Here is an 18614-nt window from a genome sequence, read left to right on the forward strand (position 1 = left end):
GCCTAACAAGCTCTAACTTCTGTAAATTATATGTTCGAACTTGTACTTTTCGATTAGAAGTTCCGACGGTACTATCATAGAAAAGTATTTTCGTATCGTTACGAATTTTTGAGAAACTTTCGACAAACTTCTTGTGGAACAAAGTTTAAATAATTATAGTCGTTAATTCTTGTCAGGCAACCCAAATGAAATCCACGTTTACGTGGATAAGTGAGGAACCATTTAAGGATCGACGAAACATATTTTAAATTTGTTTATACTATATATCGGTTCCAGAATAATCTTCGTAAATTACGAAGACGTAAAAAGCAAATAACTCGATACAATTACTCACCGATTCAATCCGAGCTGCGAAATTCTTCGAAACTCTTTCCCATTCCATTTACTAATTCCCTTTCCCTCGTCACCTCGTTTTCGCGATTTTTCCACGGGTCACGAATGACCCTTTCCGTGTCGACAGATGAATATTTCAAAACTTGACGAAAATTCAATGGTAGGACTGTACACGGTCGCTTCTTTATGGAAGTTGGAATTCGCCGAGATGTTGCCACTAACACACAGCCTTCTTGTCTCGTTTTATACCTCCTCTCTTTATCGTCTTATCACTGGAGACGTCTTCAGCCCCGGCCATGCCCCTGCGACCCCCCTCGGTCGCTTCTCCAAGCAAGACATTGCCAGGGCTGATAACATTTATTTCGAGAAGTGGCCCCGCGCTTGTACATCGGCCGAACAAAGCGGGAAGAAATTTCTGTGTGCCACGCTGTGGCCACAATCAGGACACGATGGTTTGTTAACGAATGCCTCGCCTACGTCGGAATAATTCTTTGCTAACGTAGCTAACGATCTCTGATAATACGGTGTCGATCACTTTATTCTACGTGAATTACATATTCGATTACATATACGATTGTATATTAAACCATTTTTTCGGGTTTTTTTTTTTAGTGATGTTATAGTCTGTATCATCATTTTCAAATTATATTTGCTTGAGATGTTCTCCGAGTAGCTAGTATTTTTAAATGTGGATTATTTTCATCGCTAAAAGAACCATTGTTTTATTTAACATATTTTCAGGAACCATGAACAATAACATCAATGAACATCAAAATCTTTACTTTCTCAATCGTAACTCTGCTCAAACCGTTCCCCAATTATCTTCAAACAATCATCTTCAAGAACACTGATACAGTATCAATACGATATCTAGCTCCTAACGAAGCTACTTGTAATTCCAACGACAAAATATGATATCAACAAGAACATTACCTGCACTGTTATTAAAATGTCATTTTTATATTATATTCATTTTAATAACATACCAACGATGAACACGTAATATTGAAATTTTGTGGTGGTTCTTTATAAATTGGAGCATTCAAACTATTAAGAATGAATATTCCATTAAAATCATTCGACAATTACAATTATTACCAATGTAATCAAACAATCATCTACCAACCACTCCCAAAAACTTTCAGAACCAAATAAAATTCATTCCTCACTTTCATAGCCCATCTCAATTACAAAAATCAATAATTACTCCATTAAAATCATTCGACAATTACAATTATTACCAATGTAGAGAAATAATCACCTATCAACCACCCCGAAAACAATACCAAATAACATTCATTCCTCGCTTCCATAATCCATCGATCAATCACAAAAATTCAATAATGACTCCAGGAAACCATACTCGTCCAACAACCCCATCCAAACCCCGAATTCTCGATCCCCATTAACCTTAAAATCACCCACGATCTCCTCATCGATCGCTCAACTGGATCCTGTCTGTGTCGTGACGGACCTATTGCACTTAACCCGTCCGAATCAAACCTGAACGCATTGTCTCGCGGAGCCATCGAGTGTCCCGGATACAGTCTGACCATCGACGGTCAGAAAGGTCAGGAAAAAAAGGCACGGTAGTACGATAATCTGCGTAACAGACACACTCGTGGCATCGCGGATCGGATGCCAGCAACGTCCGTGCAACAGAAGAGAAGAGGAGATGCACCGAACAGAGACGCGTCACCTCCACCTGTTGAACGCGCCTATATCCTCCGTCCGCCATGTCGGCGAAGGAGCCAATCGTGGGTGTCCATTAGCCGCGGAGCCTGGTGGGAGAGGAGGAACATTTCTGGTTGGCCGATCCTTGGTTTCCATCGCGTCCCACGGGGCTTCGGCTACTCCGCGAGTCCCTCGATTCCTCCCTGGCTCGTCCCAGACTCGACGTCGGAGAGGTCCTGGCTGATCCTTGCCAGTCCTCGTCACGGTATCAATCGAACAGCTTGGGTCACGGGACGGTGGTATTCCCTGTCCCTGTCGGACGAGATAACTCGATGCACGTCCGTTGAAATTCGCGTCTGACCATCTTGGACCATCTTGGACGAGCAGACGCTGTCAGTCGAGACGCGACTCCGTGGAAAGATTCTGTGATAGACAGTGATAGACCAGCCAGGACACTGGGGATGTGTCGGTTGCGCGAGAGTTTCGGGATCTTAGAAGGTGTGCGAAGCCGATCCGTCTAGATCAACGAATGGTGAGATCGACGAGGTCACCTGACCCGGAACCGGATGATCGAGAGTTTTAACTCTTCTGACTAGATCGAACTGGTGATATCGAACTCTCTAGACCCTGAAAGGAACGATTGAACTACCTGTGGTGCCGAAAATCGTCTATTTCGAGGACCACGTGATTGGAGGTTGAGTTGTCGAGGAGGTGCTGTGCTTCGTTGTTTGCCACCGGTTGGAGGTGACTCGGCGATCATCGAGTATGAGAACAGTGATAGTTCCCTGTCAATGGAACGGCGCGAAGCGATTGCTACGTCAACAGAGACCGATTAAATAGAGATTCCGTGGGCGAGCGATCGATTGGAAGAGGATCAGAGACAGAGAGCCGAGATGTCGTCGAAAACACTTCACAATGAGCACATCAAACGGCCGATGAACGCGTTCATGGTGTGGTCCCGCGGACAGCGACGGAAAATGGCCCAGGAAAACCCGAAGATGCACAACTCGGAGATCTCGAAGAGGCTTGGCGCCGAGTGGAAGCTGCTCAGCGAGAGCGAGAAGCGACCTTTCATCGACGAAGCCAAACGACTTAGGTGAGAATTCGAAACTTTCAATTGAACCCATGAATTGATATCCCATGAATTAAAATTGCGTTATAATAATTAATTTCGTGGCGGGTGATTGAATGGTTTGATCTACATTAGAATCTTAAAAGGATTTACAAAGGATTTACAAAAGGATTTACGTGAAGCTCTGGTGTATTAATTTTATTTGATCTTTTAAAAATAGGATTATTTTCTGGGTATTCGTACGTTTTTAGGAATTCATTGAATCCTTGAAACTAAGAAATGAGAAACTATTAAGCTGTGTTTCCCCTATTTTGGATGTTTTATGTACCTAAGATTTCTAAACGCGGGTGTGATGTATACCATTTTGTGAAATTGAGCAACACTTCGTATCTAATTAGATGTTTCGACTGTTGCGGAGTTTAGTTCTCTTGAAGAACATAAATCATCTCAAACATAGTACGCAATACCGATATACATAATGATTTCTATAACTTTGTTAAGCTAGTTCAATGACTAACTGTCTCGAGAAGCATCGAACAGTAACTATGAATCTCAAGATAGCTAAATGGCCCGTCATCTATTACGGGATGCGCATGAGTTGATTAAGAGGGTTTCTCTCTATCCCTATCTAATTTCTAATGAGACCACTGCCAGTGAGTCGAGTTTAGGAAAACGATAAACACAATAAAAATGATTAAATAACCGAATCTGGTATTCTATTATATTCGTGTAGCCATTTATATATTTCTTTCGTTCTTTTTTTTATCGCGCTTTTTGAATATTCCGTTTGTACCGAATACTACATAAATTATGTTTGTGTTTCGACTCTCGTTTCGTGTAAAATTTGTTCAAGCCGGTACGTGGCCTCAATCCGAGGCTGACCTCGTTCGAGGTTAAAACCGTTTATTTCAACGCGCGTCTAGTTGAACGCGAAGAAAATTACTTGAATTACAAGACTATAAAAATATCAACGAATCGCTTCTATACCGATACCACTAGTGTGCAGAATGAGTTTTCATTTTTACACTCGAGGATCGGTTCGACAATGATGGATACCGTACCGTATCGCTTTGAATCGACGCCCACGATTTTTCTTTGCACGCTAATTGCTCTTTAGTCGCGATCGCTCGAATGAAATTATCGCATCGAGGCGTATCTGCGATAACCGATGGGGAAGGAGGATCGTAAACGAGAAGGGGGGCCTTCGTAGTTCATAATACGGTACATTGTTGCTAAATCTAAGGGCGTGCTGCGCTAAGCTAAGGGGTGGAATAGGGCGAACGAAGTGGTATTTATGAAGGTTGAGGGGGACAAGCCCTTTATTAACCGATCCTGAATATTTAATCATTGTTATGAGTTTATTTAGCTCGACGAACGGTGAACAGGTCGAAGAGATTTCACGATCGAACGATATTTTTATTGCCCCTTTAATTATCAGCGTCCATCGAGGGGGATTAATTTGGGAACGAAAATTGAAAATCCAGCGTTTAATATTCGCCATCTTACGTGAAGTATATTCGACATGAATATTGGATTTTTTTGAAGCACTGTTCTTCCATTTTAAGGCAATTGTAAATTAATCAATTTCTCTTTGCCCCATTAGGTATCAGTTAAGAAATCATTCTCGAACCTTCACGATCAACCAAAAACCATTTTTATCGCATACGTATAATAAAATATAATATCTTCTTCGGGACTTTAAATTAGTAGTGTTTCTTATCCTCTGGCTTTTCGAAGCTCCACTTAACAAATCAACGAAAACAAAAAGGTCACTTCGTTCAGAATTGAGTTGAATGAAAATAGAAATTTCAATATTATGATCAAGAAGAAACTTTGATGTCAATTATATATCTCAAGCTTATAAAGGACAATTTCAACCGAAACCGTTGCCGAATAATAAAAATACAAATTGTTCTTCCAGTTCCTGTTTACTTTGCTCTACCTCTTTGTCGCGTTAAAAAAATATCTGTAAAAAAAAATGTCCCGATGAAATTACAACGTCAAATTGAAACGACGAACAAAGCGAGGAGGAAACGCAGCGAGGGAAGAATTAATTTAAAAGTGCGACGCGTGAAAGCGCCGACAGAGTCCAGCTTTATCACGGTTTTTTCGAAGCAAAAATTGCCGGGTATAGGCAATTGATAGGAGGCGGCTGGGGCTTCGATATAAACCCTCGCGGAATCACCCGCCGCGACGATGGAGCCTCGTAAAATAAATAATGGAATAATAAAGTCGTTTCTTTCGAAATCGCGTCACCGTCGATTCGCTTTCAATTGCCAAGTGTTCGTTTTACTCGAAAAATAGAAAACGAGACTGGGGTTGCCGGCTATACGGGCAGAATGTTACGTTGAATCCGCTTTTCTGTAGATGACCGTGATCGAATCTACAAAAAAAAAAAAAATATATATATATAGAAGAGGATATTCAACATTGACACCCGACCTGTACCGGTCGACGCTCGTTTTTCTGATCCGTAACGTTTTGCGTTCAAATTCGCGCACGGTTTCATGTGTTGCTTTTCTCGATTGTTGCGCGAGAACTATTGTTCACACACGAGCGAAACGTATAGAAAGTTGTACTGTAAACTTTTACCATCGCACACTTCTACTGGTTCGTTGCTTTTTGGTCCGAGGAAGGAGTATCAGAATATTTTTAAGTATTTCTCCTCGATTACGAAGGTGAATACATTATACGCAACTATTCTCTTTTAGGCCGATCGCACATGGGTGCAACCGATCAGTTTCAAACCACTCTGAAACTACATAGTTGCATGCGATCGTGGATCTAGGTAAAACAAAGATAGTGCAGTAGGTAAAACAAAGATACGCAAACGGTTTGCAACACTAATTTCAAATCGGTTGCGCCGCGTGCGATCGGCCTTAATTTCAACGCACCTATTCTCCGAAATATTTACTCCGCTGAATTCTACCCCTTCGCATAAACCTACACTCATCTAAGTTTGGACAGTCTTCTACGTCATCATCAATCATTAAATTCAAACCAACCCCCTAGTAACAGAATTCCAAGGAACCTTCGGAGTCGATACAATCTCTGAAAAAAAATAACTCTGGCAAGAAGCATATCTTCCACCAAAGCTCCATTCTGAAACCTACCCCCTCGCCTGCACCCCCAAAAGACACCTACCGCGAGAAACTAAGAGTCTCCCATACCGAACACCGAAAAAATCGTCGGAGGATCTCAATATTCATTCCGTGGAAACGCATCTCGGTGGCTAGAGACGGTTACCCGCGACAGAGGGGCGACGAGGTGGAAGGAGGGTAAAATTTCGGGGGCAGAAGCGTGTAACAGCGAATCCGCTTTTCTGGCGGATGGAGGCGTCGGTGACGACTTTGGTAACGGCACGGGGGTTCGAAGGGGACAGTGTGGACGGTCGTAAAATAAAGAAGAGGGGCAAGAGGGGGCCCTGATAAAAGCGGTTCTCCTGGAGCCACGTTCCTGGCAGGAACGGGTTCCCCTGGAGCCGTGCCGTCACTGGCCCGACGTAATCTGTCCGTTCGTTCACGGCGACTCACAATGTGGCCCCCGAGATAACAAATAAAGCCCCATTGTCGCAATTGTGTGGATTTAAAAGGATTTGCGCGGCTCCTCTGGCGGCCCCTACCCTACCCGCCCGCCCCTGGCTCTCTCACCCTCACGGCTGCTCGTTGGCTGTGCCGTTGCCACTACTGCTGCCTGTCCGACGATTCCCTCCTCCAGAGACCCTCTTTTCGGGAGGCTTCCAACGCCGTTGTCCCCCGTTCCCGTTTTCGTACGGCTGACGCGGAAACCGTGGAAAGGGCTGGGCGAAGGAAAACGGGGTGAATTAATACGGTGTCGCGGAAATAGCGACCGCTTTGTCATTCGGAAGTCTCGAGACGCCTGGCGACACGGACTTCCGCGAGGTGTAAATGTCAAGGGGCGAAGGGTGACTCGCGAAAGAAACGGTACTCGGAGATTGATCGGTTTGGTGGTTCCAGGTAGGTTGCATGGAGGTTAGACGAGGGTTGGCAGCGGTCGTTGACTGTCGCGATTCCTAAGACACAGGGTTAAAGGATAGAGAGTGTCACGAGAAGGAAGAATCTTGGGGAACGATGATTAGTCTCTTGATCGAGGTGGTTTGTCTAAAAAATGTTTGAGTATATATTAACAGTGACTTCGTGGCTTGAGGTAGGTTATATGAAGGTTAGACGAGATTAGCAGCGGTCGTTGACTGCCACGATTCCTAAGATACAGGGTCAAAGGATAAAGAGAAGGAAGAAGGGTGAAAAGGAAGAATCTTGGGGATCAATGATTAGTTTCTTGGTTCGAGGTGATACAGTCTTGGAAATTGAAGTTTTTAGTTTGAAATCAGTGTAGTTTGAGATGCTCATTGACGTTTATGAATTGCACGATATAAACGAGTGTTAAAGTACAAAGAGTTGATCGCAAAGGAAGGACTACAGAGATTGCTCGAGTCTCTACTGACAGCCCAGGTAGTGCTTCATTCAACCAATAAAAAAAAAAAACAAGTACATAATCAAATTCAAAGAAACTTACTTTCCACCATCATTTACTATCTACTCGCTCGTTAACCCTCGTACCATCCCTCCCCCCTCCTAAATACAAACACATCTCATAGCGAAAGGGACGATTATCGAACGACAAAACCGTCAACGGTTCGCGAAAGTCCGATCGTTGCGGCACAATGACATTTATGACGAATCGTTACACTAATGACATTCGCGGAGCACCGGCGGACAATCGTGACTAATTGTTATTGTTTCTTGTTGCGGCGGCCGCGAGCGCGGCTACCGCGCGGCTTATGTCCACCGATATGATATAACGCGTTGTTTATCGCGCAGTTGGAAGTGGTGATGCTGAAACTGTGGCGCACAGTCCACAGGGGTAGCAACGATGCCCGGCGTCGGTGGTGGTGGCGGCGGCGGTGGAGGGTTTCCCAGCGAATTGTAAAGATTACGCCCGATGTTTATGCATTTATGCTGAATTATTGTCGGCGGGGCTTTACCGATGTTTATGCTGATTTACGCTTTGTGCTATCTGCCGGGACACATTGTCCCGGAATTATTATTCCGCTGCGTCACTCTCGCGCCGCGAGGAACCGAAATTTCGGATTTCGTTCGCGAGTTGGAAAATTTTAGACGACCTATCGCGCGGCCTTGGGCAGCGCTGCTGAAGCAACGGTTTAACACTTCGGAATAATTCCTGCGAAAATTGAGGAATTATGCTTCGAGACGATCGGGAACTATATAATCTAACGTTTTTGAAAATTTACGATTTTTCGAATATCTCGTCTTCATTTTTCATTCTTGTATGAAACAATGCTATCGTTTAGTGCAAGCAATTTAATTATTTCCCTTGGTCTCTTGAAAAGAAAAAGTGGACACACAAGTATTAACTCTAAAATGTCTATCTTAAATAAAATCTAAAACACAAGAATTCCATTCTATTTCAACCTCAAATTCTAAAAATTACTAAAAACCTTCACTATCTTTTATTTCTGACAAATCTATACAAGCTTTCCAAAAACTCTGATCACAGATCGATCACGCATATTGCTCGCGAAACTTGACATAACGAATGTTGACGTAAAATCCCTTCGCTGGGTGCCAGAAATAGTTCGAGTAGGCCCCATTGTGCCAACGTTTCCGGGAGAAATCCCCGCGAAAACACGTCGCACGTAAAGAAGAAAGAAAAATTCGTCGTGGAGGAAAAGGAGTTCCCAGCCATGAAACACCTATCTCTCTCGCTTTCTTTTATCTACACGAGGCGAAGCATAAATAAGGACTGCGTTTGTGCGCCTCTTGGATACATAATGGAGTATTATGTGACGGAGATACCACGGGGCTCTGACTCTTCCCTTCCTCCCCTCTCTTTTAGCAGCCCTCCGACGTGTCGACTGCGCCTCCAGCCGGGGTGTGTGTACAAGATATTTACTACAAATACCCATGGTGGCCCGTATCGTGTCCTAGCACCACGATAATACGTCCCTTTGTACGGATAACGGTGTCGAGAGCAAAGTTTACTGAATTCCGAAATGTCTCGTCGTGCGATTCTCGGCGTGATAACGAACGCGCCCGGATTATCGAAGGTAGATACCGGTGAAATCATTGTCTAAGCCTAGCCCTGTCGACGTCTAAACGCGTCTATTCGATCCTAGACGAATATATGAAAGAAAATATATAAAATATTCGTTGGGTTGTACCAGGTAAAATTGTTGAAATTAAACCAAGTGGTTCAGGGGGTTGGACTACTATCGCTGCTATAAATAAGTCAATTAATTGTTTCGGAGTTCCCAATGTAAACGGGACTCTCACGAATTTTGTATTCGTTTATTTTTTTAGTTTATCTGCCGTTCAGACGCCCGAAGAAAATATTGCCTTGTTCTGAAAACATAACTTCCGAGTCTTTCCTTAATTTTATCTACAATTTACACATTTTTCTGGACAATTCCATAAATGTGCCTAAAGTTTCGCACGTTTCATCCATTCTAAAATTATCAGAATTAAACGAATTTCCAAAGAAATGGCTAACATCTACAAACATATTTTCTTGCTCCAGAAAAAAATAATTTCAATTTTAAGGAACTTAAACATTCATTTAGTCACAAATAACATGAGTAGTATAATGCGTAGATCATCCCTTAATTCACCTCACTGTCGTCTAAGATCAACCATGAATTTAGCCAATTACAACCCAATAATTAACTCAATTATATACCAACCAACAATAAAACTCTACAAGGGCCAACGTTTTGTTTCAGAGCCCTCCACATGAAGGAGCACCCGGACTACAAGTACCGGCCCCGCAGGAAGCCGAAATCCCTCGTGAAGAAGGAGAACAAATTCGGCTTCTCGATATCGCCCCTGATGTCCTCAGGTGAAACCTTAGGCAACATATCGAGAGGCCTGTTGCCACCTCTGGCGCCCCCGTCGCATCACGCGCTGATGAGCCACGAGGATCTCAAGATCCCCCGTTTTTTCCCGCCCTTTCCGTATCCACTTTACCCCATCCAGCACAAGCTGGGTGAGGAGTTCAACGGCGGCAAATTAGCGGCGGATTTGGCCTTTCAGGCCCTCTACGGGGGCAGCACTTTCTACTCGAGCCATCAGACCATGTCCTGGCCGAGTTTATCGACTGCAGCCTGCCTCCAGCCGAACTGCGGCTGTCCCAGTCCGCCCAAGGACCCGAAGAGGTCTTACCTAGCCACCAAATTGGAGGAGAGACCGTTCCCGAGTCCTGGAAAACCGGAGGACGACGGTTTCCCATCGGACAGAGACTCCAGCAGGGAGGAGTCTCGGTACAGAAAGATGGAGGACGACGGGTTCTCGTCCTCCGTGGACAGACACCACGAGGACAGGTCTCAGGACCGATTTTCTTCGTCCTCGTCCTCCTCTCCCACCGAACAGACGGAAAAAGTAGCCAGCAGCGGTCCCACGACGACGTCCACGACGTCCACGAAGGTGGAGAGCGCCTTCTCCGTTCAGAATCTGACCTCATCCAGCTCGACCTTGGGCGCTCACCGCGGGCACGTCATATGAAGACCGCTTCCGGTTCTCCCGGATCTAAACTTCCGTGGGAACCTGGTACCAGCCGGATGGCCGACCACGGACTGGTGGAGAGTCCCACCGATGCTGTCGCCAATCCCCCAGGCTACCGTCACGAACCTCAACGCTCTGGCGAAGGACGACGACGTCCAGTTCCAGGACGATCAGCAGAGGACCCCAGTCAGATCGAGAAACCTGCACATCGCCAACGTGCAGTGATCCTTGGCGTTGGAAGGCGTTCGGGGGAAGAGGCCTCCTCGTTCAGTTACAAGTTGCGCGTGGAGATTGGGGAACGACGTGGAGACTCCAGGAATGTAGAGTGGACTGGAAGGTAGAGTGGACTTGGTACGATCGTGTGGACGGATGTTTTGGACTAGGAGACAGTTGGAAAAGGAAGATCGATCCTGGGGGATGTGATAATTATAGATCTCTAGCGTCAACCTTGTTATTGTGATTTTTCAAAGCTTTGATAGACCTAGGAAGCAGAGCCGACGTCTTGTTTCTCCACGACGATAACGTCACAGTTCTGTTTAATGTCATCGTTTTGTTACTGTTCTGTTACTGTTACTATTTTCGGTAGTAGCTCAAAGCTTTGAAAGACCAAGTAGGCAGAGCTGACTAGGCGAGTAGTCGACATTTACGATCTGAGCCGAGCTCGATTCGATTGATCGAGCCGAGTCGAGTGTTTGAAAATTCCGAGCTACTGGAAATCGACGAACTGTTTGAAAAAGAATGCGAACTACTCGAAAAAATCAGACATCAAGTAGCTCGGAATTTTCAAACACTCGACTCGGTTCGACAGACCATTCATTACTTGACTCGAAATTCCAACGAAGCTCAAGGTTAGGTCCTGTTCCTCCACGACGATAATGTTACAGTTTTGTTTAACGTCATCATTGTTACTGTGATTCTTGGTAGAAACTCGAAGCTGTGAAAGTCACGCGTGAAAGCGAAGAACGCGTTCCTTCGATTCTTTTCTTGGTCACTTTAGCTTTCCAGATGAAAACTCTGAGACTCTGCCACTATAATATCGTCCAATATCAGTGATGGGCAAAACCCTAGACTTCGAATAAATCTAAAGTTTGTCAACGTATTTGTCTCGTTTCCTCTTTCGAATATTTTCCAAAAAAGGAAACAAGACAAACACATCGGCAAACTTCAGATTTATTCGAAATATTGCCTCCATTCCTCGACCAATCGACGCGTTTCACGGTATACCAGCTTCCCAACTTCGAAAAATCCGACATCTCGCACGCAACACTCAAACAAAAACTCCCTTTTCTTGATACATCGACTCGAATAAAACAGGCTCTGCATAATTCTTAAAAAAATCACGCGAATCTCCAGAAAAACCTGTTGCGTTGTGCGATAATTTTAATCCCCCAGCGTCATCTTTCTCGCGTACACGACGGGAAGCTCGAAGCTTCCAAGCTCCAAGGGCGTTCTCGGCGGAGCAACCCTCTGTCGCGAGCGATCTGTCCAGAGAACGCGATTCGAAACCACGGTGCAAATTGAAGGTCCCGGAGAAGGCGGAGGCCGAACGGGGTGCAATCGTCGCCGCAAAGAATTCGTTATGCGAGCCTCCCGGTGGATGGCAAAGCCGAATCGATAACTCGCCACGGCCGAAATCCCACAAAGAGAGGCGAAGGGGTCCTTTCTGGTAAAGCGTGTAGAGAGGCGGCACGGGATGCCAGAAGAGTCCAATTTTGATGAGATAACCAACCCTCTCGTGGCACATATTACCGCGCGCGCGAGCCAAAGCGGGACGGTAGGACAGAGGCATGTGCACACAGACACGCATGGGGGACAGAAAGAGCCCTGGCTCGCCAGGAGAGGGAGAAAAAAAACCTCTTCCAAGCGGAGGCAAATCTCTTCTTTGGGACGCGGCCATGCGAAATAAGCCAAACGTTCTGAATGCTAACGTAGATGCGACAGCGGACCTGTATACGCGCTATATACTCGCTCCACTCCCACCCACCCCACCGCCCCGTCCACCCACTCGCGAGATGATTTCATCGCGTCGCGGTGCCCGGCGTCGCGCATCGATACTGCAACTATCCGATATTTTCCCGTTTCTTTATTTTACCCCCGTTTCCCTTCTTGTTATCGTATCTCCCTCCCTTGTAATAGCTTGCGCGGACACGCAAGGATTACGAAAGGGAGCAATGCGAATTTGCCGAGCGTGGATGGGAATCTGCGAATGTCAACGTTTGCGATACACGAGTTATTGCTTTTCGCGTGTTAATTGCGACGGAGATCGTTGTTTTTAACCCCCTCGCGGTGTCGATTTTGATCGATCATAGTTTCAAGTTTGCGTTGTCGTTACAATCGCTTTTGTTATGGTTGGGACAACAGGTAAAGAATTTTCCATCTCTTAAAAAAGGTCAGCATCGTGACAGCTTCGAAGGATTTGTATCGTTACGTTTGCTCCAGTCCGTTTCTGTTTTGAGAATTGTTTGTTAAACGAGAAAGCGTGCCGTCGGTTTAGCGTTAATTATCGATTATTTACAAGTTATTCACCCTTCGTTATTCGACAATTTTACCAAGACAAGAATTTTCCCCATCTCTACACTCGCGCAGACCGTAATTCGCAGCTGCGAGACCTTCGAATAATCGGCCAACGGTAATAGACCGTTCAATTCAAGCAAATTGTTTGCATTCTACCTGGGAATTGTTGCATTCATTCCGAACACGGCCAGCGTCCTCGCATTTTTATCGGAACGCGATTTTTCGGAACGCGATTTTTCGGAATCGATGCGCACCCCGTATTTCCGAAATTTTTCAACGGCCGTAGCCCGCATATGTTTCCATCGATATTTCGGCGTCAACGTTCGACGAATCGACACGCGGTTGTCAAACAGATCGGAATTGGAGGCTAATTTCCCACGGACACCTTCGCTATAGAGAAATGTATACTAAATCGTAACGATCGTAGGAAATCGGCGCATCCCGTTGCACCGTTTATACGAACGGGATCGCACGAATGATTATAATGTAACGCATATCTAAGAGATAGAAACATATCTTTCCAATATTTACGTAAGCTCCTCGGCCACCGTTCTTGCCGTAAACGAAAACAAATAAATGAAGATAGTAGCGATCGTATAATTCGTCGAGTTTTCCAATAATCTTGGAACTACCCCCCCCCCCCCTTTTGAAGCGACATACGCGTAATTAATTGTTAATTATTGCTGTAATATAACGCGACGTTTGTAAATAAATTGAAACTTAATCAGAAGAGACACTCCCTTTTTTTTTCTCTCATTGCTGTCAAGGGTTGGTAGCCAGCACCTTAAACTTTATACCAAAGTATGATAACTCCGAGATTTATCAAAACGAATGGACACAAATTATCGTTAAAGAGTTATGAAAGTTCACGAAACGTAGGGGAAAATAAAAATAGAAAAATATTGACTCGCAGATAAATGTCGATATAACTAGAAATGAAATTGAAGAAAATCAGAGATTAGAATTAGAAATTGTATCTGCGATTAATGTACTTATCGTAATAGTTATACACAAGTTGCAGAAATAATACGAAAATACGAATAGCAACAGATCAAAAATCGTGCAAAATTAAGAAACAATTAGAACCTGGAAACTGTGAAACTCGAAATAATAAAATAAAATGTCGCGTCACTGAGTTGAACGCAGTCAAACAACATGTAACAACAACAGAATAGTACGAGGTAATTAAGCAGAGTTAAAGAATGTCCAAGCATTAAAAAAAAGACAAAAGATGATCGCGAGTGGTGGTCAGTGGTTAGCAAACGAGTCTCGAAAAATTCGAACTTCCCTCTTATCAAAGAAGCAGCACCGCGATCGAGAACCACCGATTACTAGCGTAATTACCATCTCGCGTAAATCAATTCGCGTCACGTTTAGTGGAAGTAGGTTCTCGCAAACGGATCCTTGACATAGAACCCTGAAAGAAGGGAGGTCGATCGGGGAAGGTCGAGTATTTCTCAGACACCTACGTACGAATTCGTAGGACTAATCGGAGGGGGGGTGTGTGTGCTGGAATCGTCGGGGAGGAAAATCTCTAGAACGAGAGGGAGGAACCTCCACGCCTCCCCGTCGACCCTCGAACCACCCCTCCGTTGCGTCGTGTTTTATTTCTGATAGCGACGCCTCCGTCGCCGCTGCGAGGACATTATCGCCACCGCGAAGGACCCTTTCTTCCCCCATAAAGGCAATCACGCTTTCTTCGTGGCGAGATAACAGCAGAATGGAGAGCCAGGAACGTCTCCGTGCGCACGAGCGAATTTCAGAACGATTCTATAATTCTTACTTCGCTCTCGGAATGAACGTGCCGATCCTTTCTACTCTCCATTCGCGCAAAAGAATATATGAAACCTGCTTTACCTCTGATTTGAATATTCTTCTCTATCAAACGCGTGGTTAAATATTTTAATAAAATTACCAGTTTTCTGTGGATTAATGAATATCCATCGAACAATTTTCATAACAACTCCGACACGAGAGTTGATAGAAAAATTTTATTAGCGGAAATTGTTCCTGGCTAAATCATTTCAGTGTACCAAAGAGGATCGTTCCAGTGTATCATATCTACGTAAGCTGTGAGCCATATCTTAATTTTGCAATAAGTAAAATATTGTTCAACTTCAAATTTAACGCAATGAATCTTATTTCGTAAGATTTCTACGTTTTTGCCAATGGTGACTATCTCCAGGAAAAATTGCAGCGAGTCTCGAAGGAATTAAGCCTGAATCCATCCCCAATCCTCGTGTCTACGCTCAAAATTAGCCCCGTTTGCTTGATGAGCCTCCCTCGCGTTTCCACTTACCTCCATGCACACGAGGCTGGAACGCAACGCCGATGGCACGACACCTCTGTAAAAATCCATCGAGGTCGTGGTAATTCCCTCCTAGAAAAGGAGGAATAGGACGTCTCCGTGCTTCGAGAAGTTTTCCACAGTGCGCACAAAGGGTGAAAAGGGTGGTTGGGGCGTCGACTACTGGCTGGCCAAAGGAGTCTAGGCGCTCTCCATTAGTATGCGCGGAAGTGCCGCTCGCTCGATTGTGGGAGGCATTGTCGGGGAAGAATGTCCTCGTTGCCGAGCTCTGTACCAGCGGAGGCTGCCTTTGGTAAGGAGGCACGATTCCAAGTCAAATGTAATCACTTTCGAATCGGAACACCCACCGCGCGCACCGCGTCTCTCATAGTTCCTCGAGGATTTTAAACGCTGCGGCTTCACGCGTCCTCCTCTTGATGGGAACGGTGCTGGAGACGAATAGTTAGAGCTGGGGCATCTTATAAGTTTGAAAATAATAATTGCTGAGAAAAATGAAATAAAAATTTTTGTACGCTGTAATATTGGTAAGATCGTCGTGGGTCGGTATCAGTTTGAATGCTCGTTCATTTTTGACAAAATAATTTATCCCTCGGGTCGAAACGACGTACAAACAATTTCAAACTCTGCCATCTTTTTCCTCCTCGATGTAACTACTCAAGTGTCTGACAGAAATAAAGAAATGTTTAATACAGACATAATATACAAAATTCCATTCGATAATTGAAATTCTAATTTCTATTTGCCATGTAACGTACAGGAATTCCCCTATCTCTGATTTATCATTAAAATCTGTTACGTAAACAAGAATTCCTCCGTCACGAGTGTCCGTTAACCCACGCGGTAGACCGATTTCCACGACTTCCGGAAAGATGCTCGAACGTTCCCGTGCAAGGAAACGCCGTTGGTTGAAAAGAAGGCGACAGTCACCCCGGCAGACATGTTAATTGCGTCGGTGCGCAATTATATAAGCGCTTTTGTCGGCGCGAGCGGACCGAGAGAGGACCGTGCGCATCGCACGAATCGTTTGATTGCGGAAAATGACGGGCGACGATGGCGCGAGTGGAAGTTTTGAGTGGGCGTCGGTCCTGGCAGACAATGAGGCATTCAGGGGTGGCATTGTCGGGCCGACAACTGCGTTACCGTAGACAAACCCGAAATCACCGGCGCTATCGCCGTCCCAGATCCGATTATGCGAATAATAAAATGCACTGAAAAGGGGGTGGGGTTACGGCGGAGGCGGCTGCAAGAGGGTGGCAGAGAAGTTTGTTAATAGCATCAGTGCCGCGTTGATCGAGCCGTTCGTCTTTTTCTTCGCTTTCTGACTCGTTTGCGCGAGTTATCGTATCCTTTTCTCCGTTTCACGGTCCTATAATGACCCGTAAGTCTCGATAACAACTATATTCATTGTTTTCTTTGTTCGAGCCAGTGTACAATATTTTAACGCTAAACCTACCACGTTAACTGACGAACTAATACGCTTTAGAATTTCTACCGTAATTAAATTTTGGTTACAGACTGAAGGAAACCACGTAATCAAACATTTATCGTGGTATTTAATTTTGCAACTTCGTTGAAGTTTAAGTATGTCGTTCAAATTCGTGTTCTTTAGCAATTAACTTTTAGAATTAATTTGTTTAGTTCTTCAATGAATAGCACTGTCACCCATGCATGACACAATTGACCCGATTCAATTTAGTTTCACGTGCAATACTTTTGCACTTCATTGAGAAAAGTGTCTTCAAGCAAGACTAATCAGTCACGTCACGGTAGAGATAGTTACAAATGAGGTTTAATGTTAAATGCGTGTCACGAAGAGTCTTCAACCTTCCCATAACTAAATAATTCGATTTCAGTCTCGAGACACCTTACGCTTTCGATCTCTAACGAAATACTAAACCTCGCGTTAATTGATCGCGACAGATGCTCCCAATCGCCAATTGACACGTGTCCCCGCTAGAGAACAGACTCGGAAAGTGGGTCGCGCGAATCCTCTACTGGAAAGTGGGTAACAGGGCCGATCGTCGGTCGAAAACGAGGCGAACGTGGCCGAGGATCGTGCAAAGGGCGATGGCGAACGGAACACCGGGTATAATTACGCGTTAAGGGTCGTCAAGTCCGGCTGAAGTTGGCGAACTTGGTTAATTAGGAACGGTAGTCAGACGCCGCGCTGCATTGTCCGGTACTGTTGACTTCCGGCCTCTTCACGCCGCCTCTAAACCTGGAGAGAGGTGGTGCGGGTTGATTGTTTCATTGATTCCGACCCCACTGTCAAATGCCACCGCGCTGAATGGGGTTATTGTTGTTTCAGGCCGCGTCGCAGACAATCCGAGGGTTTTCGAGATCCCCAGCCGCCTCGCAGTTCAATGCGGAGGCATGTTGACTTCCAGGTCGCTGGCAAACGTGATACCTTCTTACGAAATTGCTTCTCAAAGGTCATTGGAAAAGACGAAGCTGGTCGATAAACATTTTCACGTATTATTATACAGGACGTTCCTGAAGGAGGCTACCTAAGTATTTCCCTTGTTTCTTGCGATATGAAAATTGTCGCAATTAGTAGCGTTTCTTTGCCATACCTACTGTGATTTATATTTAATCCAACTATGCAACTCGTTCACAGAAGACACTTGAATTTAATTACAGGTGGAGTTACCAAAAATTCACGAAGATATCCCCAAGGAGGAATCCTGAAGGAAAAGTGAGATCGTCTCCACTTTGTTTCAGAAACGTATCCTTAACCCATTTACTTGGCAATGGGAAGATTTTGGTGATGAGAACGAATTTTCCACTTTTTAACTTCATAAATATGTGAATCGAATCTTCGCTAATCACCAAAGTAGTGTACTTGGCTCTCGAGCTTCCCTCTTCGATTCTCCTCGATTGATCAACGGACTTTCCACCAGAGTCTCTAAATTTCTTCGCCCGATACAGCCTCCCGTTTTGGATGCTGGCCGGTGCAAAGGAGAATCTACGATAAAAATGCGGTCAGCCCCAGCGAATCCCTGTTCAGGAGTTCCTTGTATCTCTGCCCTGCCATCGAGGACGATCGTCCTGGTAACAAATTACGTTTTAAGAGACTTTCCTTCAGGACGCGGCCGGACAGTTTATCTCCATTCGTTCCCGGCACTTTCACGGGCCGCGGTGACCGCTTTTCGGTAACGTCACCACCTCCGAGAAC

At 44.9% G+C, this 18614-nt stretch overlaps 1 protein-coding gene across 1 annotated transcript; it reads left to right on the top strand.

Annotated features, from left to right (window-relative positions):
* Positions 1-2225: 2225 nt before the first annotated feature.
* On the top strand, positions 2226-11791 carry LOC128878460 (transcription factor Sox-21-B-like). The gene is made up of 2 exons (XM_054126679.1): positions 2226-3103; positions 9840-11791. Exons 1-2 carry the CDS (start codon positions 2901-2903, stop codon positions 10615-10617), a joined length of 981 nt encoding a protein of 326 aa, XP_053982654.1. The 5' UTR covers positions 2226-2900; the 3' UTR covers positions 10618-11791.
* The last annotated feature ends 6823 nt before the right edge of the window (positions 11792-18614 follow it).

The sequence above is a fragment of the Hylaeus volcanicus genome, chromosome 6, assembly GCF_026283585.1.
Source record: "Hylaeus volcanicus isolate JK05 chromosome 6, UHH_iyHylVolc1.0_haploid, whole genome shotgun sequence".
NCBI lineage: Eukaryota > Metazoa > Arthropoda > Insecta > Hymenoptera > Colletidae > Hylaeus > Hylaeus volcanicus.